General features: G+C 36.6%; 1 protein-coding gene across 1 annotated transcript in view; it reads left to right on the top strand.

The window, feature by feature from the left end:
- The window catches only part of MYO3B (myosin IIIB), a gene marked incomplete at both ends in the record, with an annotated part of 214,491 nt that overhangs the window by 98,087 nt on the left and 95,599 nt on the right, over window positions 1–20,805 (top strand). Inside the window, 13 exons of the mRNA XM_082483458.1 lie at window positions 7,743–7,839; window positions 8,715–8,831; window positions 9,692–9,796; window positions 12,232–12,315; window positions 12,942–13,144; window positions 13,521–13,619; window positions 14,244–14,358; window positions 14,752–14,878; window positions 15,026–15,236; window positions 16,335–16,482; window positions 16,723–16,876; window positions 18,840–18,928; window positions 20,436–20,565. Of these exons, the coding sequence (XP_082339584.1) occupies window positions 7,743–7,839; window positions 8,715–8,831; window positions 9,692–9,796; window positions 12,232–12,315; window positions 12,942–13,144; window positions 13,521–13,619; window positions 14,244–14,358; window positions 14,752–14,878; window positions 15,026–15,236; window positions 16,335–16,482; window positions 16,723–16,876; window positions 18,840–18,928; window positions 20,436–20,565 (1,679 nt within the window). The remainder of the gene's footprint in view (window positions 1–7,742; window positions 7,840–8,714; window positions 8,832–9,691; window positions 9,797–12,231; window positions 12,316–12,941; window positions 13,145–13,520; window positions 13,620–14,243; window positions 14,359–14,751; window positions 14,879–15,025; window positions 15,237–16,334; window positions 16,483–16,722; window positions 16,877–18,839; window positions 18,929–20,435; window positions 20,566–20,805) is intronic.

The raw sequence follows: 20,805 nt of genomic DNA on the forward strand, positions 1-20,805 counted from the left end.
AGTAAAGAAGGGAATACTTCACATGACCAGGAAAAAGGGGGAGAGGGGTAGAAAGAAGCAAGCTGTCCCCTTTTGGCAGGATCATCTGGGTCGACCTCTGGAGCCACAGACTGAAACATCTCCTTAATTCACCTTCTTTCATTCTTCATTTATGAACTTCTTTGCGTGCAGTATAGCTAGGCTTAACTTCAGCACAGTTCTTCATTCCTCTGGACTGAAGGGGCACTTCATTATCTTTGCTGAGCTCAAAGGAGCCTACTAACATACACGTTTGTTGTCATCATCAGTTTGTTGCTAACAAACATATTGTTGTCACTCTGCCAGGAGATAGCTTACTAGAGACCTTTATACTCCATTATTTCCTTTAGGTTAGAAATTAATAATATAAAGAAAAGTTTTATGCTAATAAATGATGACTTTTAAAATTAAATTTTTTTGGAAGATCCTGCTTTTTTTACTGACAAAAATGCTCCTTGAAACTTTTTCACCAGCTTTATTTTTCCATAAATTATTTGCATCACTGGGGTACAGGTGTCTCCTATCCTTATACAAATAGGTGCTTTCAGTTTCAGAAAACCCAGCCAGAGTACCCCTCTTTCCACACTTGTAATGAGGAGGAAGGTTCTTTTTAAATCTGTTGGCATCTTTTAGACTGAAATCCTTGAGTTTTGCCATGGTCTTGAGTGAAGTTGAAATTTCAGCATCAGCACTCCACTCCTGCATTGCCTGTTTCTTATACTGTCATGGGGAAGAACTTTGTGAGAAAGTCCAATGTCATGGCTGCATAAGGATGAGCTCTGGGTATTGTCTTTATCTCTTCTCCATATCCCATTTATAAACTATCAGTTAACTATGTGTATGTTTGGTCTGGTTTCCAGCAATACCAGGACATAAATGCTAATTAACAGCAATATATTTTTCATTAACAGCTTTGCCATAGAAGCAGTTATGTGAAGTTTAATTTTAAGAAATTTATTCGGTGCTAAATAGTCCACTAGTTCTATTTTTATAAAAGTTCTTTAATCCTTAAAAAATAGAGGTTAGTACATCAGAACATTGCTTCACATATATTCATTCCAGCAAGGCTGAATTTTTTCCCCTATCTATTCTAAAGTCAAATAAATCATTACTTTTTAACACATGGATAGAGATTTGTCGTTTGTCTTGGAAGCCAGAGCACTGTTACACCCATCAATATATAGCTGCCTCTAGGCAGGAAGCATTTCTTAAAATCAGAGAGGATGCTGTCACAGGCTCTCACTCAGTTTTTTTTTAGTTTGTTTGGTTTTTGGTTTTTTTTTACTTTACCAGTCCTGTACTCATGCAAAGACTGTGAAATGCTTTCAGGTTATTCATGTAGTGTCCTTGTGCATAATAACATTGTGAGAACAAGAAATGTAATTAATTCCCAAAGACTTGTACCTCATGTAACATTAAATTGCTGAACTGGAAAAAGTAGGAATCTAACTCACAGTAAGGTGTGGACAACGGAACATGCAAACATTAGTCAGGAATGATAAGCAGAATTATAAAATGGTTTTGGTACAGTAATAATAACTGAATGTTGATAAAGACTTTGTGGCTAATTTTGTATTCTCGAAGTAAAGAAGGGTGTACAAGTCCAGTTGATAGTAATCTTGCTGTATTTCAGGTATAAGTTCTTCAAGATAGAGATTCATGCAATTGCATGTCAATAAATACTAAGATTGGTTAGGCACCCTCTGAATTATAATACAAAACAAGGTAGAGCTGTGAGATTTATTCCTCGTTCTCTCTGAATTACTCTATAACCTCTGTTATATCACTTGCCCTCAGTGTTTCTCTGTTCCTCCACTTACGAAATAGTTATTAGCTTTACTTAATACATGATACCTACAAAAAACAGGTAGCAGTTTGTCTGATGCAAGAACTTCGTCTTGTACTTCTTATATAAAGCAGTACTATACTTTTGGTCTCTGTAAATCTGTGGATGAAGAGAAACATGCATGATGTCTGAAGCTCTAGCCATTTTTCCTTCCGTTCTTTCTGCTCTAGAGTCTGGGAAGACTCTAGGCAAAGATGCATTACAGATTATGGATATTGTTGATTCAATAATTAATTGTTAATTAATAATTTATTGTTTATTCATTAATAATTGTTGCTTCATTATTTATTCAATAATGTATTTATTTAATATTATATTTATCATTTAGGAAATATTATAAATTGTACACTATTGTTTGTTCAATAATTTATTGATAATTCAATAAAATGGCAGCTGGTTCGGTGTTGAAAAAGCTGAAAAACATATTGCAAAACTTCCAAAGTCCTTTAAGCTAGGCAGTATCTCAAGTTCTGTAAGAAATGTTAAAAAATACTACGGAGCTTGTCATGGAGACATTTAAAAGGGAAACTCAAATTTGGAACCTAGTATTCTCTGTCTATTCTCCCGGCCCTTCCTTGTATAAATTTTGATGATAAAATCCTGCATCCTTTAGTTCACTTTCTCAAAAAAGTAAACTTTCCATTTTATTGCATAAAACCCCAAAATATAAAATGCTGTAGTAGCTCGTGAGTAGAAGTAGTGGAAAACTGAAGGATTTTTGATGTTTAACGGAAAGTTTGAAATGTACTGACCATCAGCAAAAGTGAATGAAATGAAAATGTTCTGGATGGTTGTTTTTTTTTTTCTGCTTTTGAATGTACAACAATTAAGAAATTATCTATTTATGAACGATGTTAAAATAACAGGTTGCTCTATCCAGTATAGCAGGCAGGAGAAAATCTAAAAAAGCAAAGTCACAACAGCATGTGAGATGGAGAAATTAAAATGTATTAGCAGATCTATTAAATGCCTTTTGATTGTGGTGGAGGAGCAGAACATCAAGGAATAAAATACATTATTAAAAACTTAGAATTGGAAACAGGGAAGGAGAGCCTTCACAGAATGCATTCTAAAAATTTTGCCTTTGGTAATATAAGCCATCTTCCAAAATTCTAGATATTGTGGGTCCCCATGTGGCATTTGGCTCTTCTTTAGGGGGAGTTAATATGGGGCAGCTATATGAAATACAGCAGATAAGTCTATAATAATTTTAAGGTAACAAAAATATTTAATAATCACCAGTTGCCATCTACCTTTATTTCGCTAGCCCTGTCTATCAAATGTTACAGTAGCTGATGTTGAGCAAAACCATGGTCTTCTATATTTCCTCGAGTGATTAATTAACTCCTGGCCTGAAAATTCTATAATTGATTTGATGTTTGAGAGTTAATGTTGATCAAGTATTGAATGGTTTTGGTTATATGGCTCAAAGTGGCAGTTTCCCAGTTATCAGCAGCTTTGAAGAGGCCAACTCCAGACGTGGTTCATTCTTCTCTTGGATGTTTTCCTGCATCTGGGCAGCTTATGTTCCTGTCTGGGAATAGGATTCTTCATAGGAATCAACCAGAAAAGGTCTTCTACCAACCTCTGGTTTCAGATTTTAAAAGAATGTGGATTTGCGTGGATAAGGTTTTAAACAAGTTTACTGTAGACAGTAAAGAGTTCAGAGTTTACTGTTTTGGGTCACGCTGGGTGAAAAAAGGCAAAAAGAAAGCTAAGCACCTAATAGTTTGAGAAGGGCAGGTATGTTCAGGCTACCTTGTCAGATATTAGGATGAAACTATGGTAGCTAGGCAGCTTCCCCCTTCTTATTAGCCAGCTGGATTACAGCAGCAGTCCATCCAAGGAAGTAATTCTTAGAACCAGATATCTAGCTTCTCTGCCAGCTCACATTTAGTTTTGAAAGCAATTAACTGCAAGGAACTTGATTGCATCCAGCCAGTAATTTCCTTTGGACTCAGAGATAATAACAGAAACAGAACCAGAAAGAGTCCTCTGCTGCTGTACGCAATGTAATTTAATGCAATTCTTCTACCGTTCATCTAATATGAATATTAGGCAACTGAGTTAAAAACTTTTTTTTCTTTTTTTTTCTTTTTTTTTAAATCACAAAGCTACTGTAGCCCCCCCTTGGCTGATTATAATGTATGTGTTTTTACTGGAGGTTGCACATATTTTCATTATAGTTGCAGCATTTTTTTGTAATTGAGTCTGTGCCGGTGTTTCTATTATGACCTTGCTTCAACAAATTACTCCAGGCGGAAACTTGATGTACAGGAGCAAAATTCACAAAGTGCACTCTTTGCAATGCACAGAAAATAGGCAGTGTTTCTCTGTGAGGCAGTAGCATACTCTCCACTCTTTTTTTCTTTCTCATCATGTTAAGTATTTTTCATGTAAATCTCAGTTTGGGTGCAATTCATTTTAAAATTAGCAATAATGTAAGGAATAACAAGTATAGAAACAATTTTTCCCAATGTGAGTCCTAGAAAAAAAAACAACAGTAAACTTGGTGCTTAACTGCACCAAGAGGCCAAGGTAAAAGGCACTCATAAAAGAATGTTAGGGGTGGAGGAGAGAGAAATCAGAGAGGAAGCTTCCCAGTGAACATAAAAATTCTTGGTCTATGCTGCTTTCTCCCTCAGGGTGGACCTGCCAGCAAGATGACTTTTCAATCTAGAAGTCTATGTGGTCCACCTAGCTTTTCCTTCCCAATCATCAGCTTGATAGTGGGGTCATATAAGCATATAGCTATTTACAATGCACTTCTATTACTATGGCCGGTGTGTAGTACAAAAAGAGGTTATTTTCTTTCAAACGATCTCTTCTCCGCAAGTAGAATAAATGAATGTTTTCCACCTTCTTCATGAAATCGTTCTCCCAAGGGAGAAATGCTTCTCACCTTCCCCCCCCTCCAAAATCCAAGAAAACTCTGTCCCTTCCAGCTATTCCTGCCTGATAAAAAAGCAAAGGGAAGGTGCTTAGGAGGATAGAAACTTTTTCAACAGACAGTGCTCATCGCTAAAATTCTGTAATAAAAATAATGCTGCTCTTCAGGTTTGATAAAGTTAGGTACCTTGAGTGACTGACCCTTTATGCCACTTCTTTTGTCAGTGAAGAGACTACATCCTCCAGGGCATGATTCAGAACCTTAAGGCAAATAACCTAACAACTTTGATTTTCTTTTTGCTTAGAATTTATACATTTTATCAGAAAGGAGGCGTAATTGAAAAAAAAGCTGATAATTCTAATTTTTATGCCAAAAAAAATACCAACAGTTATTTCCCCAATTTAGAGTGTTTCCTTCTGCTTTTTAAGAATTTTTTTAAAAAAATATTTTATAAGCAGATTGTATTTCTGATGTATAATTGTGGAAATAATTAAAGGTTAGTGTCTGTATGCTTCCCACTCTGTCAATGTATCTGCAGGACATAGGGTCAGTAGAAAACTGATGAGGCCAGCAGGAGATTTGAAGCTAATGTGATGTTATGCTCCTAATATCCTCTTCCTAATCATGTACTTAGGAAAATGAGTTAAGCACAAGAAAATACATGCACAAAGGTATATACGTTTTACTCGTATTTGACAAAGACCAGTTTCCTGAGTTATTTATTTACATAGTGTTAAAAAAAAACCCTTTCCAATGAAAAAAAATTGATTCCTTTATCAGTTAAGGAGAACAAACAGCAGGACTTTAATACACAATCAGATAACAGATTAGTTTACAAAGCCATTCTGCAATTAGAGATGCTTAGGTTTGAGCGTGCCCTCCTTCCCCCTCCTCCCAGCACCTCTGGTAGATACATCCATACTTGCAGCTTGTTGCAATTTAATATTGTGGCTATGATGTTTGGCTCCAGGAAGAAAAAGCTTCACAGATGAGTTATGTTAGCTATAATGTCTAGCCATCGCTTTATTAGTTACATCTCCGTGAAGTAAAGTAACTGTTGAAATATTTGCTTCATTTGTAGACTGAGGGGTGCTCCTACCTCAAAATTATTTACATTATTTATAACAGCATTTTTCTCTGCAGTGACGTAAGAGGTTGAATTCTGGTTTGAAGCAGAAACAATTAGAAACAACAGTAGTATGTTAGTCCACTTACATGCATTCCTTCTCCTTTGAGGACCTGGCTTGTCAGCAAAGTGTAATGTTCTCAAATGACTGCTTTAAAAAAATAGCCAAAAAGAACCCACAACCTAATCAAAGATCTGAAAATAAAAAACTTAATTGAGTGGAACTGTGAACAAATTCACACAATCTTCATGCTGCCCACTGGAAATAATACCCACTGTAACAATCTTTCTTTCATAGTTTCTTATTTGTGTTCTCCTTCTTTCATTTCTTCATATGTACAACATCAAGCAAACTACCATCCCTGGGAATGTAGGATGTGAAATGTAAGTGGGGGACCGTCAGCAAAACCTGCGACGTTCCCGTGATTTTATTTCCTAGCTGGCAAAACAGCTTGCACAGTTGTATTTAGTTACAATTCAAATAAACCATTACAGAATAGTTTTCCAGAACTCATAGAATAGCCAAAAGTAAATAAGGAAAATGAACAAAAATAGACATAAAAAAATTAGGATCTTTAAATGTGATTCGCAGTTATCTGTGAAGCTGTACTCATAGCTAATGCTCTTCGCCTTCCTCTTTGTTAGATGCTTTCCATGCAATAATTCTGCTGATGATATAATAGCTCTCGGATATGAAAGCATTCTCTTTACTGAATGAAAGATGACTAGGTTCAAAGGTAGAAGTGTACATAAAGGGGAAAAAAGCAAAAGCCTCAACGCTCTTTTTTGAAACAGGATTCCACGAACATATGAAGATGTGGTTAAAGAAAAAAAGACCTACTACATCTTCATATTCACCCTCAACATTACAGTTGAACAGTGTTTCCTGTCAAGTCACAGTACCATTCTGTTAGTGCTTGATGTAATATTTAGTGTTGTTTCGGGATGTGTGATCATGTGATTCCTGCTTTCTACATGGCAACCAATGCAGAAACGATCTGTCAGGGACTGTCATTGAGGATCAATGCTAAATGTTACTCAGCAGGATGCAGACTGTATCTCGGTGGGTGTCCTCCTACTGTGCTTTGATTATATTTGTTGTAAAGAAAAGCCTGGTTGTGCTTACAGCATTCATATTTCACCCCCTCTGTGGAAGACAAGTTACAGCCTCTTGATTTGTCCCTGTTTCAACAAGATGTGTTGTTTAAAAACATATACACAGCATTTTCAAAGATTCCTTCAGTATAATCTGATTATAAAGGGGTTATGTGACAGTTTGTCTCTGCTGCTTATTGTGTGGCTTAAATCTCTGAGGACAAGCTGACTGAACATCCATGCAATTTAGAGTCTGATGGCAGCTGTGGTTCAAAAATGTTGTTTTGGGCCAGACCTAGGGTCATCTGAGGAGGTGCATTGGCGTACACCGAGGTAACAGGAAGATTTTATACTACTTATCGCTTCTTGTAACTTTGTCAGATGACAATACTAGGCTATGTGGGGGGAAGATTTAATTAAACAGAGTGGTAATTAACTTAGAGCGAGAAGGGAAGGGAAAAGAGGGACAATTTTTTGTACTTTACTATGTGAGTGGGGAGTAGTTAGCCTCCAGATAAATTCGTCTCTGAGCATTGATAAATAGATAGGCTTATATATTGTGAAAGAGAAAACAGATATTACACTGGACAGCAAGCTGGCCTGTTGCTTTTATAAAAGGATATTTCAAGCAAAAATATGTATTTCGGAGAGCCTGTCTGTGTTTTCTGCATGGCAAAACCACTCACTCGTGGTTTCCCATTGCCTCTTAATGTTTGCTGTCTTTAATACAGTTTTATAACACTGGTGCTTTACTAACCAACTTCCAGGCATGAACGAATACATACTAGAAGACCTTACCATGTGGATGGAGCTGACAAGTACTCTCTAGATGACGATCTGGTAAATCTAGAAGTTCTAGATGAGGTACTGTACTGTCTAAGTAGCAATTTCTGACAATTGTGCCTCACATTTTGCTTGTTTCTGCTTTTTAGGCTTCTTTTAACAGAATGCGAAGAGTTCCTTCTTGCAAGCTTTTGTCTCACCATGGCAAAGGAATTGTCACGTGACTGATCTGCTAACATCTCTTCATTAATACTCTATATAGTGACATAAAAGTGAATCCTTATGTGGAAGAATTTAATTATGAGTGATGCTAGTTTAAATTATTTTGTGAGTTTCCTGAAATGTGAAGTTTAGTCATGAAGATCTAGATTTAGGTGATTTTTCATAAAATTGATGAATTTATATAGAATAATATGGTATCTACAGCTTCTGGATAAAAAGTGATAAAACAATATCAGTTGCATATTTCACTATATCACCCATATGCAGAGTATCTATAAACTTTTGTTTTGATGATCCTTGAATTGCATGCCAGCAAGAAAAAGACATAATACTAAATTGTGCTAGTGTCCTGTTTAAAACAATCTCTTACTACCGCTTAAAATTTAGTCCTTGAAAAATTATTATCCTTGTTTCATGGTCAAATAAAAAATTAAATGGAAGTGTACTATGAAGTGCAGCAATAATGTGCATGGCCATTTTGTCTTCAGAAGGTCTGCTTCTCAGGCTGGTATAACAAAATACGTACTAATCTGGAAATAAGAGTTGCTATTTAACTTAGTTTTATGGCATTAGCAAGATTTTGAAAGTATTTGGTTTTGTGGTGTTGGCATTTGAAAAATAATTAGTAACATTTATAATAAGTATTTCTTAATCAGTGTGCTCAGTATATTTACAAAAGTCTTCCTCACTGGGAAAATGCTGTTTAACTATCAAACTTTTTGTAATCTTCTCAGGATACAATTATCCATCAGCTGCAGAAACGCTATGCTGACTTACAAATTTATACTTATGTTGGAGACATTTTAATAGCCTTAAACCCCTTCCAGAATCTCAGCATTTATTCTCCCCAGGTAAGAGATATTCCAAGCTGTGGACAGTACTCACTTTATATTTTATCTTAATACCACTGGCTGAAATACTTAAGTGATTTTGGAAGCTAGGAGCACAGACTAAACCCCAGCCTTTTCTGCTTCCAGAAAAGTGTGGCTACGATTTTATTTATTTATTTATTTATTTTTAATTCCATCTCATTTGATTTCGTTCCTTTCTGCTTGGTGGCACAAATTCCTCAGGCAGGATGAAGATTACCCCAGCCACAGCTGTGCCTCTTGCCTGGCATTTAGGGCTTTCTTCTGGGAAACAGAAGATGGTTCTGTGAACCTCCTCATGGTGAGGCTGTTGCTTCCTGAAGAACTGCACTGACTATTGGGTTATTACATGTCCTGTGCTATCAGCTGCTGCTAAAAAGAAACAAGTGAATCAAATGCTGTAAAGATAGAGGCAGCTTAATTCCCTACAAATATGAAGGGAGGTGGAGCCATAAATCTTAGTCTCCATGGGTGCCTAAGTCAGGGTTGCAGGGCCAGATTTCAGATTCACTGTTATCTTTGAAATGTCTTACGTGTAAGTTGAGTATTTCCTTGGTTGAATGCTTGTGTTTAAAAGTTTGTTCGTTGTGATACAGTTCTCTTCACTGGCTTGTGCGGGAAACATCATAGTGCATTTTAGGTGTTGTAAATTGTATTCTAGAAGTTGGGCAGTGCCAAGAATTCCCACTCTTCTTCCAGGTGATTCAGTGGAAATTCTGCAGTAAAACAGGCAACTACCTTCTGTTGAACAGCCAGAAGATAGTGACTATCCTCTTTTCAGTTCTTAATTATGTAGCTCAGTTGCGTATTTTGACTACTGTATGTTCTTTTTTTAAATTTAGTTCTCCAAGCTTTACCATGGTGTGAAGCGTTCATCAAATCCCCCTCACATATTTGCTTCTGCGGATGCTGCCTACCAAAGTATGGTTACATTCAGCAAAGATCAGGTAAGAATCTGTTCATTTTGCTTTAAATTTCATATTAATCATACTGCCACTATGCTACATGGCTATGGCTAGTGTTCTGTTCTGTTATACTTTGGGAAAAATTTTCTTTAAACATTTTATTTCTACATCAGGAAAATTGGAGTAGAAATCTAGTCAGATTCGGGAATTCTGAAGAGGGGACAGTGGCATAAAAGAGACTAAAAGGTCAAATAAGATGACAGGGTTACCTGATCAATCTAGTTTACTGGACCAACATGAAGTTCTGGCAGTTTACAGCAGCTGCAGAGTGTTGCCTGCGCACTCTGAGTCTAACTTGTCTTGCGCTAGGTATTGTAATAATTTACACCTGTAAAAAAAAAAGGAGGGTCTCAATGCCACAGCAGATTAACAGAGTTTGAACCACTTTTCCGTTGCATAAAGATGCTATCAAGCAATGGATAATCAATTTCTTTAACTACAAGTCACAAAATACAGGAACCATTAACTAATTTTTTTAATAAAATATGTTAAGGATAGGTCTAATATAAATGTAATAAGGACACAAATCCAATTATATAGCAATGATTTTAATGAGAATGAAAGATTATGCTCTAGAAGCTAGATTTCTTTTTATTATGTTCTTAAGGTTGTAACTTTGTACTCTTTCTAATTTGATGTGCTGTAGGTACATGAATATTATTTCTGTTTATAAAATCCTCCTGATTTTACCCTGCACGTCACACAATAAGTCATAGGAAAATGCTTTTTTAAAATCACAAAAGCAGAATAAAATAATAAAAAAACCTGCAATGAGAAAATGCCAAGCTAAGAAGACAAAAGGGACATTGAAGATGAAGAGAAAAGGAGTTCTACTGAGTATGTGGAAGTACACTGGCCTGAGAGATGGCTAGTACTTCTGTAATGGCTTATATGCTCTTTCTTGGAGGTTTTAAACAAAACAAGTACTCATGTAGAATAAGTTATGTGCGAACTTGTTATCTGGCAAAAAAAGTTAGTTTTGACATCAGCCTGTCAGGCTAACTTTGTACATCTTTAATATTATATGTTTCATACACATCTAGGAATTTGCATTTAGATCTAAATCAGCTTCCTATTTTCGGTTTGCAAAGGATTACAAGAGCATGTTTATCCCCATTACCTGGTGAATGTTATGTTGGTTCTTCAGGAAAAGGTGCATTAGATAAACACTGTAGCCAGATCAAAAATGTATTGATTCTGTTTGTTTTATCCCTTGAGCTTTCCCTTGTATTTTCCTGTGAAGCCTGAAAATTGACTCCAGCTCTAACATTTCTCCTGAAGCTAAAGTCATGTTCTGGCCAATTCTGCAAGAGTTTTGCGAGTTCTACAAGAACTCACAGGCTTTAACTGTATAAACTGTTGTACATGACTTCTCTAGTCACGCAAAGACAATTAAGTTAGCTATCCTAACCCTGTAAATCCATCATTGGGTTGTAACACACGAATCTATGCAACTGCTCAGTGTTAACATTTTAATTAATATATCAGTTTAATATGTCAGTTGATACTGTCTCTTAAGTAGACTAATATTTGTACTGGTGATCTGTAGAACACATGAAAAATGAAAAAATAATAAATGCTGTTAGAATTCTTACTTGCTATGACCTGAAGTGTTAACGCTTCAGTGTTCAGGTGTGAACTGGCCTTCAGGGTGTACTGGCCTTCTACTTCCATCTCATCCATGAAGCATAACAGCAGAAACGAAGATACCAAGTGATTTAGACCATTCTGGCTAATCCCTGAGTCTGGAAGCCATTTGGAGAGGCCATAAAATACCATGTGTTAAGGACTGCTGACTCAGGAAGAAGATGGATATGTTCTCCCAGAATCATCCAATGAACAGATGCATATTTTTCTGAAATGTTTAGATGCTAGTTTGCTGTTCTAGCTTGAATATCAGTGTCACTGACAGAATAGTCTCTCTGCACAGTGGCAACTATTTAAGATTATTTTTAAAGCCGGGAGCAGACTTTTGGCCAGTGTATTAAATACAGCTGCACCCTGTGTTTCAGCATTAATTTATATGAAGTCAATGCAGTAAGCTCAGATGCACTGTTGAATTATGTCACATCAGCTGAGCTGTGGCAGTTTTCTGAGTTTTAAGCATTTGAAACAAGCCGTATATGCGCATAGTGTGTGTTAGCCTGTAGACATGGTCACTTGTTTATGTGTCAGTTACTCAGTTACTGCCTCACACGCGTACACATTGCTATTGGGCATTGCGAGACACATTTTAGTAACCTAGGGAATAAATTATTACACTGAGCCTTTGCTGATCTTACCTTGCAGAAGGGAGTTGACCCTTAAAATATTTCATAAGCTTGGTACTAAATATTAAGTAACAGATAGGAGCACTAATAGCTGAAATCGACCACGTGGTGAGCTGTGCACTTAACTGTTTTGTCTTGTGTGTTCAGTGTATTATCATCAGTGGGGAAAGTGGTGCTGGAAAGACAGAAAGCGCCCATCTGATTGTCCAACATTTGACCTTCTTGGGAAAGGTATTTCTTAACCAATCATGTAAAACTTTGAACAAGTCCTCCCAACCCCACCCCCAATTTCCACTTTATTTAATTTTTAATACTTAAAGCTGTTCGCGTGAATTGTCCCACGATGCTAGAGTATGACCCACACCGAGCCATTCGATATTTTCTTAAAGAGAAGGTGTCAGATCCCAAGTATTCAGTGCCTGTAGCGTTTATCGCGTATACCGTTGTTCGTTTATACAATAAAGAATGACAGATCTTGCTGTGGCTCTAATCTTAGAAGCTCTCAAACATTTAAATGTTATGAGTACTGCTATGACTACTGCTAATGATGGGAAAATGTAGTGTGTAAGATTAACCTTAAGTAGATGTGTTTTTGATGGTTTTGGTACTTTAACTAATTATATGACGTCTCAGAGGCAGAACAATTTCAGAGAAGGAAGTATCTGTTTTTTCCCACCTGTGGGAAACTTCCTCATCAATTTATTGGCCCTGTTGTTGTCTAAGTAGAAAGGTTAATGCGGTATCTGCGTCCATACAAGCATGAGAAATGGATGCTATGCTTCTGAAGCAAGAACTGGATTGTGGGTAAGCAATATATTCTTGTAATGATCCTTCTGATCTGTGTCTGTTCTGTCAAGGCCAATAACCGTACTTTGCGAGAGAAAATTCTTCAGGTGAATCCTCTGGTTGAAGCATTTGGGAACGCCTGCACTGCCATCAATGACAACTCAAGTCGCTTTGGAAAATACCTGGAGATGATGTTTACACCCACAGGAGCAGTAATGGGGGCAAAGATTTCTGAATATCTACTTGAAAAATCAAGGGTCATAAAACAGGCTGTGTAGGTATATTAATTGTCTGTCCTTTCAAATTTAGATAATGTTCGGATTTTGTTTAATTCTCCAGATTTCTTTATTTTAAATGCTTTTGTTTCTTCTGCCAAAGCAGTCATCCTTTGTACAGTGCTATGATGACAAGAATAGTCAGTTAGGTTCTTTTTGAGTTGAAGCCAGAGCTGCTCCATTCTTTGGAGAAATATTGTGGTTGGCTGGGTTTTCTGTGTTTTGCAGTTGCTGATTCTATACCATTAAAACAAGTGGGAGATTTGCTACCTACTTCAGTGAGCTCATGATAAGAACTTCTACTTTTACATTGTACAAGATGCCGCAAGAATAAACACGTGCGCTTTAAAAGGATACTTTTTTTTTTTTTTCCAGGGGAGAGAAAAATTTCCATATATTTTATTATATCTATGCTGGCCTTTATCATCAGAAGAAACTTTCTGAATATAGACTTCCTGATAAAAAGCCTCCTAGGTAACTATCACTCACTTGTTTTAACTGCTCCTTGTAATTAGCTATTGATCAGCTCTTGCTTTCGGTATGATGCCTTAAAAATCTCTCTTAATCCTTCTTCATCCCTTAAGGATCTTTTTTAATCCTCCCAAGGAAAGAAGAGGATGGACAATAAGGCAATACATTATTTGTATTTGTTTGAGAACTTGAACTATTTGAAGAGGAGGAGGTAGAATCAAATTTGTTATTATGTAGTTATTCTGCCATACTTTCAAATCAGGACAATCATCTTATGATTTCTTACTGTAATGCTTCAGTAAGAACCCAGAATATGCTTTGGAGTTGTGTTTTTTAATTGGTATTTGTATTTTGGGTGCATCTGACCTGTATTGGGTGAGGGATGTGTGTGAAGTATTGGTGACACTATGATAGATATTAACAAAGAATAAGCAAAAGTTAGTGCAACAGAAACAAAAACTTAATTCTTATGAATTAGCACCAAAGTGCTGATAAAAGGCTCCAAAGTGCTCAATTGGAAGATACTGAAATAAACCTTCTTTCCAGTTACTGAGGTACTTGTATTGAAGTCACCGGAGGTTGTACTGGCATACCTGCTAGTATGGTGCTTTCTTTCTCCCACTCTAGATATATTGATAATGAAACTGGAAGAGTAATGCATGATATTGTTACTAAAGATTCCTATGGAAGGCAATTTGAAGCGATTCAGCATTGCTTTAGAATTATAGGATTCACTGATGAGGTAAGAGATCCAGTTGCTAAACCATTGTTGACTTTCTGTATAAAAACCATCTCCAGTGCTGCCTATGCACAGGCTGCTGTTTGGTTTTGTGGATACACACCTGTGCCACAGAATCTCTCTTATGACAGAAGTGAACTGTGAAAGCATAACCACACTCTCGGAAGCCAAGACAAGCCTGAGGTGTCAGTTGGTACTCAGGCAAGTCCATTTATAATTGTGTATCACACTGTTTTCTGTATCATTAGGAGCTTACTTGAATTTGTAGAACTTGGTCTTGGAGCAAGCTACAAGCTTTAATAGCCATTCCAGTGCACAGCTTTTTCTTTAAGAGCCTACATATGATCTGTATATCTCATTGGATTCCTTAAAAGTGCTTCTTGTCATCTTTTACAGGAAGTGTACTCAGTGTACAGAATTCTGACTGGAATCTTAAATACTGGAAATATTGAGTTTGCTGCCATTTCTTCACAACACCAAACAGATAAAAGTGAGGTTCCCAACCCAGAAGCCTTAGCTAATGGTAAATACATTTTAACAACATCGTCAGTTCTGTAAATGCGACTTGACTGTATTTGTAAGAATCTCTGAGTCATGGTAACAGTTGCACAATGCTGGTGATTTCTACTGCATAATCACAGTCATGTATCTTTTTTCCACTGTCTTTTAGCTGCTGCACTCCTAAGTATTGGGTCAGAAGAACTTCAAGAGGCCCTAACCTCCCACTGTGTTGTGACACGAGGGGAGACTATTATCCGAACAAACACTGTGGACAAAGCAGCTGACGTGCGAGATGCCATGTCTAAAGCACTTTATGGCCGGCTTTTTAGCTGGATCGTAAATCGTATTAATACGTTGCTTCAGCCAGATAAAAATATATGGCAAGTTACACATCAATGAATCGTGTGTATTTACTGTGCATATGTCTTTGATGGGTTCATCCATTTGTATATTTTTGATTTTGCAGAAAGGGTGCTGTGTTTATTTTGGCTAACGCTTCGAAATGGCTTTAATGCTCTGATACTGAATTCTGATTCCAGGACATTAACCCAAACATTTTCAAAGAGCTGAGTGAAATTTAGCTACTGAAGTCACTGCAAATTGGGTGGTTAAAATGCCGTACAGTTCTTTTAAAATACGCTTCATGTGTAGTGAACATTAAATTATACCAAAGGCTGGTAAACAATTGGAGTATGCTGAAAAACTTTAGTAGGTATTCACAGTCCTTACAGTCCTTCTGCTTTTGTAAGCAAGTAATAAATACAGATCTTGGATTATTATTGTGCTACTGCTTTAGATGTAAGTGATGATTTTTTATTTTTCATAATTACAGAAGTGTTCACATTGTGCATCCTTATGATTTCATTGCCGAGTTCTGATCTGGCTGCTTTGGCCTTTTCAAGCAGCTGTAGAGATTTTTAGAAACAAGAGAACCACTTGGGTGTTGTGAAAATGCCTCTGATCTGAGACCTCTACTTGGCACTTCACTATATCATATACACATGTCCTCATCCATACTTGCAGTTCTAGTGGTAACTCTGGTAACAGTATACTTGAGTTAGCGCATGGGCTCTTAACAGTCCAGCTTGTAGCAGCAGCAGACTTGGCAATTACCCTCCTGACTGAGTATAGCAAAAACATGCTATTAAAGCTTGACACCTTTTGTCTACCTGGAGGAGCAGACAATAGATTTTATTTGGGATCTGCCTGTTGAAACCACTTGTTTTAATATGGCTGCCAAATGTCTGTTACTATGTACCTATGATTCTCCTGCCTTCTTCATGGAAATCTGCAGGAAGCAAATGGAAAACAGAAGTATTAACAGTGTTGAACAAATGCACGAGTTGTCTTATGTTTAAACACACTTTTTCTCCTTTTTGCAGCAGATTGAATTGATTACGCAATCTTGGTTACCATGTTTATTTTTATTTTAACTTGATGTTGCTCATGATGAATTTTGTTTGTATTTTCACATGCAGCAATGCTGAAAATGGGATGAATGTTGGGATACTAGACATATTCGGATTTGAGAACTTCGCAAGAAATTCCTTTGAACAGTTGTGCATAAATATTGCTAATGAACAGATTCAGTTTTATTTCAATCAACATATCTTTGCACTTGAGCAGGTAAATTCAGCTCTGAGGTCTAGTTGAATCAGCTGTCCTGAACCATAGATCCTATTCTGGAGTACATTATAAACTATAAAATGGGTATGTGATTTAAATGCAAGATAATGACATCTTTCAGTTGAAGTTTTTTAAATAATGTTGTTGGGGCTTATAGAGTATTGCTGTGCATCATAAATGTCCTAATGATGATGTTGCTTTTACTGGTTCAGTATTAAAACTGTGCTGGTGACTTTGCAGATGGAATATCAGAGTGAAGGAATTGATGCTACTACAGTGGAGTATGAGGATAACCGTCCACTTCTAGATATGTTCCTCCAGAAACCCATGGGTCTCCTGTCTCTACTAGATGAAGAAAGTCGATTTCCTCAGGCAACAGACCTAACTTTAGTTGGTATGTGCAAACAAAAATTCTGGGAAATAACAAATATATTTTGAGAGGGGGGGAATGACATCTTTACTCAAGTTTTACGTGCCTAGTTGTCCTGCTGAGACTCTGCCATTTCATTTGACATTTTAAGTATATTTGTCGTTGTGCTTCATCATCTTTCTCTGCTTACCTGTTTTCTCTTCTTTTTATATTGCAAAAGTTATCTTATATATCAAGTGTCAAGGGCTTATTGTCTTTCCAGTGTTACAAGGAAATAACCTGTGTCCTGTCCCTGTATGTGAGGTACATCAAGCAGCATTTATCCCCATTTACTGAAGGGAAGGCTGAGACATTGTAGAATCTGGTGTCTAGGACCACCCTGTGAGCAACATTAGTGTTGAGAGTAAAATTTAGATCTCCCAGGCTCCTAGCCCCATGTTTATCCAATTAGAAAATACTGATTCACTCCAGATTATCTCATCATAAATAGAAAGTGTGTGTTATTTCTGGTGTGCCATCTGGCTGAATATTTCCTTTCCTTCAAGCATATTTTACGTATATTTTAACAAGTCTTGGTGCCAACTTGAAAGCATGCAGTGCATGCCATGTTTAAAACTGTTGTCTTGCTTTTGTTTACTAGAGCTACATTTTTCCCTGCAATATGAAACAGAGAGTTCCGGTTCCTTCAATGGAATGTGCAGCAGAGACTCAAACTGTTAGTCAGAGAAAAATAACAGCTGCCTGTTAAATTGCACGATAAATGTACAAGATTTTTCACTTTTGCTAGGCTGAGTTGAAACTTGAATTCAGGTCACAGATAGAATGAATGCTATGGTTTCTTCCAGCCCTCATTTGTGTACTAAAGCTGTGTGCCTTCCTTTGGGTCCTATAAATCAGTTAATACTGAATACTGAATTTACAGTTTCACAGAGGCACGTTCCTGGTCCAGCACCAATCAGTCTTACTGCTGCTCTGTACACAGTACAGCAGGATCTCTCAAGGAGACAGCAAAGTGGGATATTTTGCCCTCTCCAGATGTGCCAATCATTAATTCTGTCACCCTCCCCCTCACCTCCCCGAAATTCCAAACTTAGTTCTTTTTGCTTTAAATACAAGCTTGATTAAATATTAATAGAAAATAAAACCTAACACAAAATGCTAATGGATTATAACATTGGAAAAAACATTTTGATAATATTTTCTGACCTACGCAACATGACAGAGAATTCTGTCAATTGATTCCAGTCTCAGGTCTCTAGTTGCTTGTTCAGATAAAGAAATATAATAGCAAGTTTTACAGTGTCAGCCTAATTTAATTACAAAATATTAAAAAGCATACAAAATATCAGAGGGCATAAAAGACATTTTTCTTAGAAAGTGGTGATTCTTTTTTTGTCAGCTTTTTAGAGGTAGTCACGGGAAACAGAAAGCCTCTTTTGAAGAGGTTTTAGATAGAAGCCTCTTTTTCTGTGGAAGTCCAAAGGTAAATGAGAGATGATCCCAACATGAAGACATTAACATGTACTTCAAACACGATGCACAAAGCTAAATAAGTGGGGAAAGGAAGACAGAGAAAATACAAATAATAGGCATTTAAGAAAGCAATATATATGCACAGCTTTGAATGTACATAGTTGAAATAAACCCACTCCAAACCTTATATATACATATAAGCAAATTCATAGCAAAATATGAGAAGTTGTGAGACCCTCTTGTTTGATAATTTTCCATGCACAAAATTATCCACTAACAGTGGGATTTGAAAAACAGTCTTACTGGGCTAGTTTAGAATGAGCTGTTCCATTCAGAAGTGGCACCTTGGAAGAAAGCACAGAGAAGCTGGCACACAGCTATTTCTGAGCAATCTGATAATATATGTGTTTATAGTGGTTCTGGCTTCTTGAGCAGCCAACTGTCCCTAATTAAGATGAAGATTTCACTTAGTCACTCTAAGCCATTTATATCAATGTCTATTCTCAATGCGTAGATAAATTTGAAGATAACTTACGATGCAAATACTTTTGGAGACCAAAAGGAGTAGAACTGTCATTTGGTATTCAGCACTATGCTGGAAAGGTAAGGTCACGTGATTTTTATTTCGTTCAAATAACAGCAGTATGATCATTATTTGTTTTATCCAAAGGTTCTGTTTTATGATTTTTTTTTCTCATTTTAAGAGACAAAATGACAAAGATTATGGAAACATAGAACGTACAATAAAATTTTCATATGTAGCAGTGCATTTTAGAACCTATCCGTAGGGCTCTTTCACAAATTTTGCAGACAATAACCACCTTTTATTCTGAAAGAAATCTGGCACTAGAAACACCTTTACTACAGGCATTTCAAAGGAGCAACTCTCTTGAGCCGAAACAGGCTAGGCGATTGCTAACATCATGTGAATGCCACAGTAGTTGTGTGTGAGTGTGTATAAGTATACAGATAAAATGCAATGTAAAACAGCGTCTGTAATAGAAGTTAAAAACCTATAGGTAGCATTGGAAAGACTGGAGCTAGCTAGCAGAGGTGTTTTCTTGTACTCTGCAGCACCTAACTTTTGTTCTCAGCAGTCCATGTATTATTTTATATGGGGCATAACGGTCCAGTTGTTTCACATAACATGAGCTTTGCTTGTGATTTCAGGTCCAAATCTTTGTTTATAAACAAATCAAAATGAAATAACTGTTTTATGTAGTTATCAATGAAGTCTCATCTCTGGGCTTGTTATAAGACCTCAAAATTTTAAGATATGTTCTAGTAAACTTGGTCCAGCTTTCTGGCTTGTTAAAAATAACTGTAAAATTTCACACAGGTTTAGTAAATTCTTTGTACCCAAATGGCCAAGTCATAAAACTGGCTAGTTCTCTATTGCAGGAAAGCATTCAGTTTGTGTGTAAACTAATGGACTCCAGTGGAATTAGGCTAGAGAGGAATATTGCTAGTGATAATAAAACAGGTCTAAAAATTACTGCAACTTAAAAAAAAAAAGTTAAGCAAAATTAACTGATTCTTATATGAATCCAAATAGCCAGGCATTAATTTATAAGAAAAAGGGTTAAAATAATTGAAATAGAATAAATAGATGAATGTTTTGTTTTCCTACTATCGTTTTCGAAGCAGCAAGAAGCCTATTTTAATGTACCTAGAGGTGCAACTTACACCTGTTCCTCATCAAGATCTAGTTATAGATCACAAGTTTGGTGCAGACAACAAATAGATGATGACCACCCGAGAACCATTTCTTATTTTGCACGTAAACTGTCAACTTACCTCATTAAAGTTTATCTCTGTTATATGGCTTCATGCATACCACAGTTTGACATGACAAAGTGTAATGCAACATGATTTAAACCATTTAACCCAATTTGACGTGCAGTGACGTGCTATGAATATAGGTGCTGTTTGTAACCAGAAGACACTGCTGTAGCTGTACATTTTTAAGTCCTTTGCAGATAATTCATTGGCTTGTCAGAGCCAAACTAACTGGTCTACCAGGTCATCTTGACTGTTCACATTTTAAAGAACATAGTAGTTTTTGGGTAACCCTTTTTGGCAACATATTTGATTCTGTTTCCCGTGCTAGGTATTATATGATGCCAGTGCATTCCTCGAGAAGAACAGAGACACTCTTCCTGCTGACATAGTGGTGGTGTTGCGAACTTCAGAGAACAAACTTCTTCAGCAGCTGTTCTCTAGCCCTTTAACAAAAACAGGTATTTTCTACACGGCTTTGCTAACTTTGGAATCTCTTCAGCTACCTGTTCCTCTAAAACTCTAGTTGTTTCTGGACAATTTTTTAAATTCTTTTTCAGCTCTGCTGTTTAAAGTTTCCTAGATATCTAAAATATTATGATCTTTTTTTTTCATTTTTAAATATGTGGACATGAATTCTTCTAAAAAACCCAAGGAGCGAGATTCATCCCTCACTCCGTAGAATGGCAGATTATCTGACC

This window comes from Vanellus vanellus, assembly GCF_965231255.1.
Source record: "Vanellus vanellus genome assembly, chromosome: 5".
Taxonomy (NCBI): Eukaryota; Metazoa; Chordata; class Aves; order Charadriiformes; family Charadriidae; genus Vanellus; species Vanellus vanellus.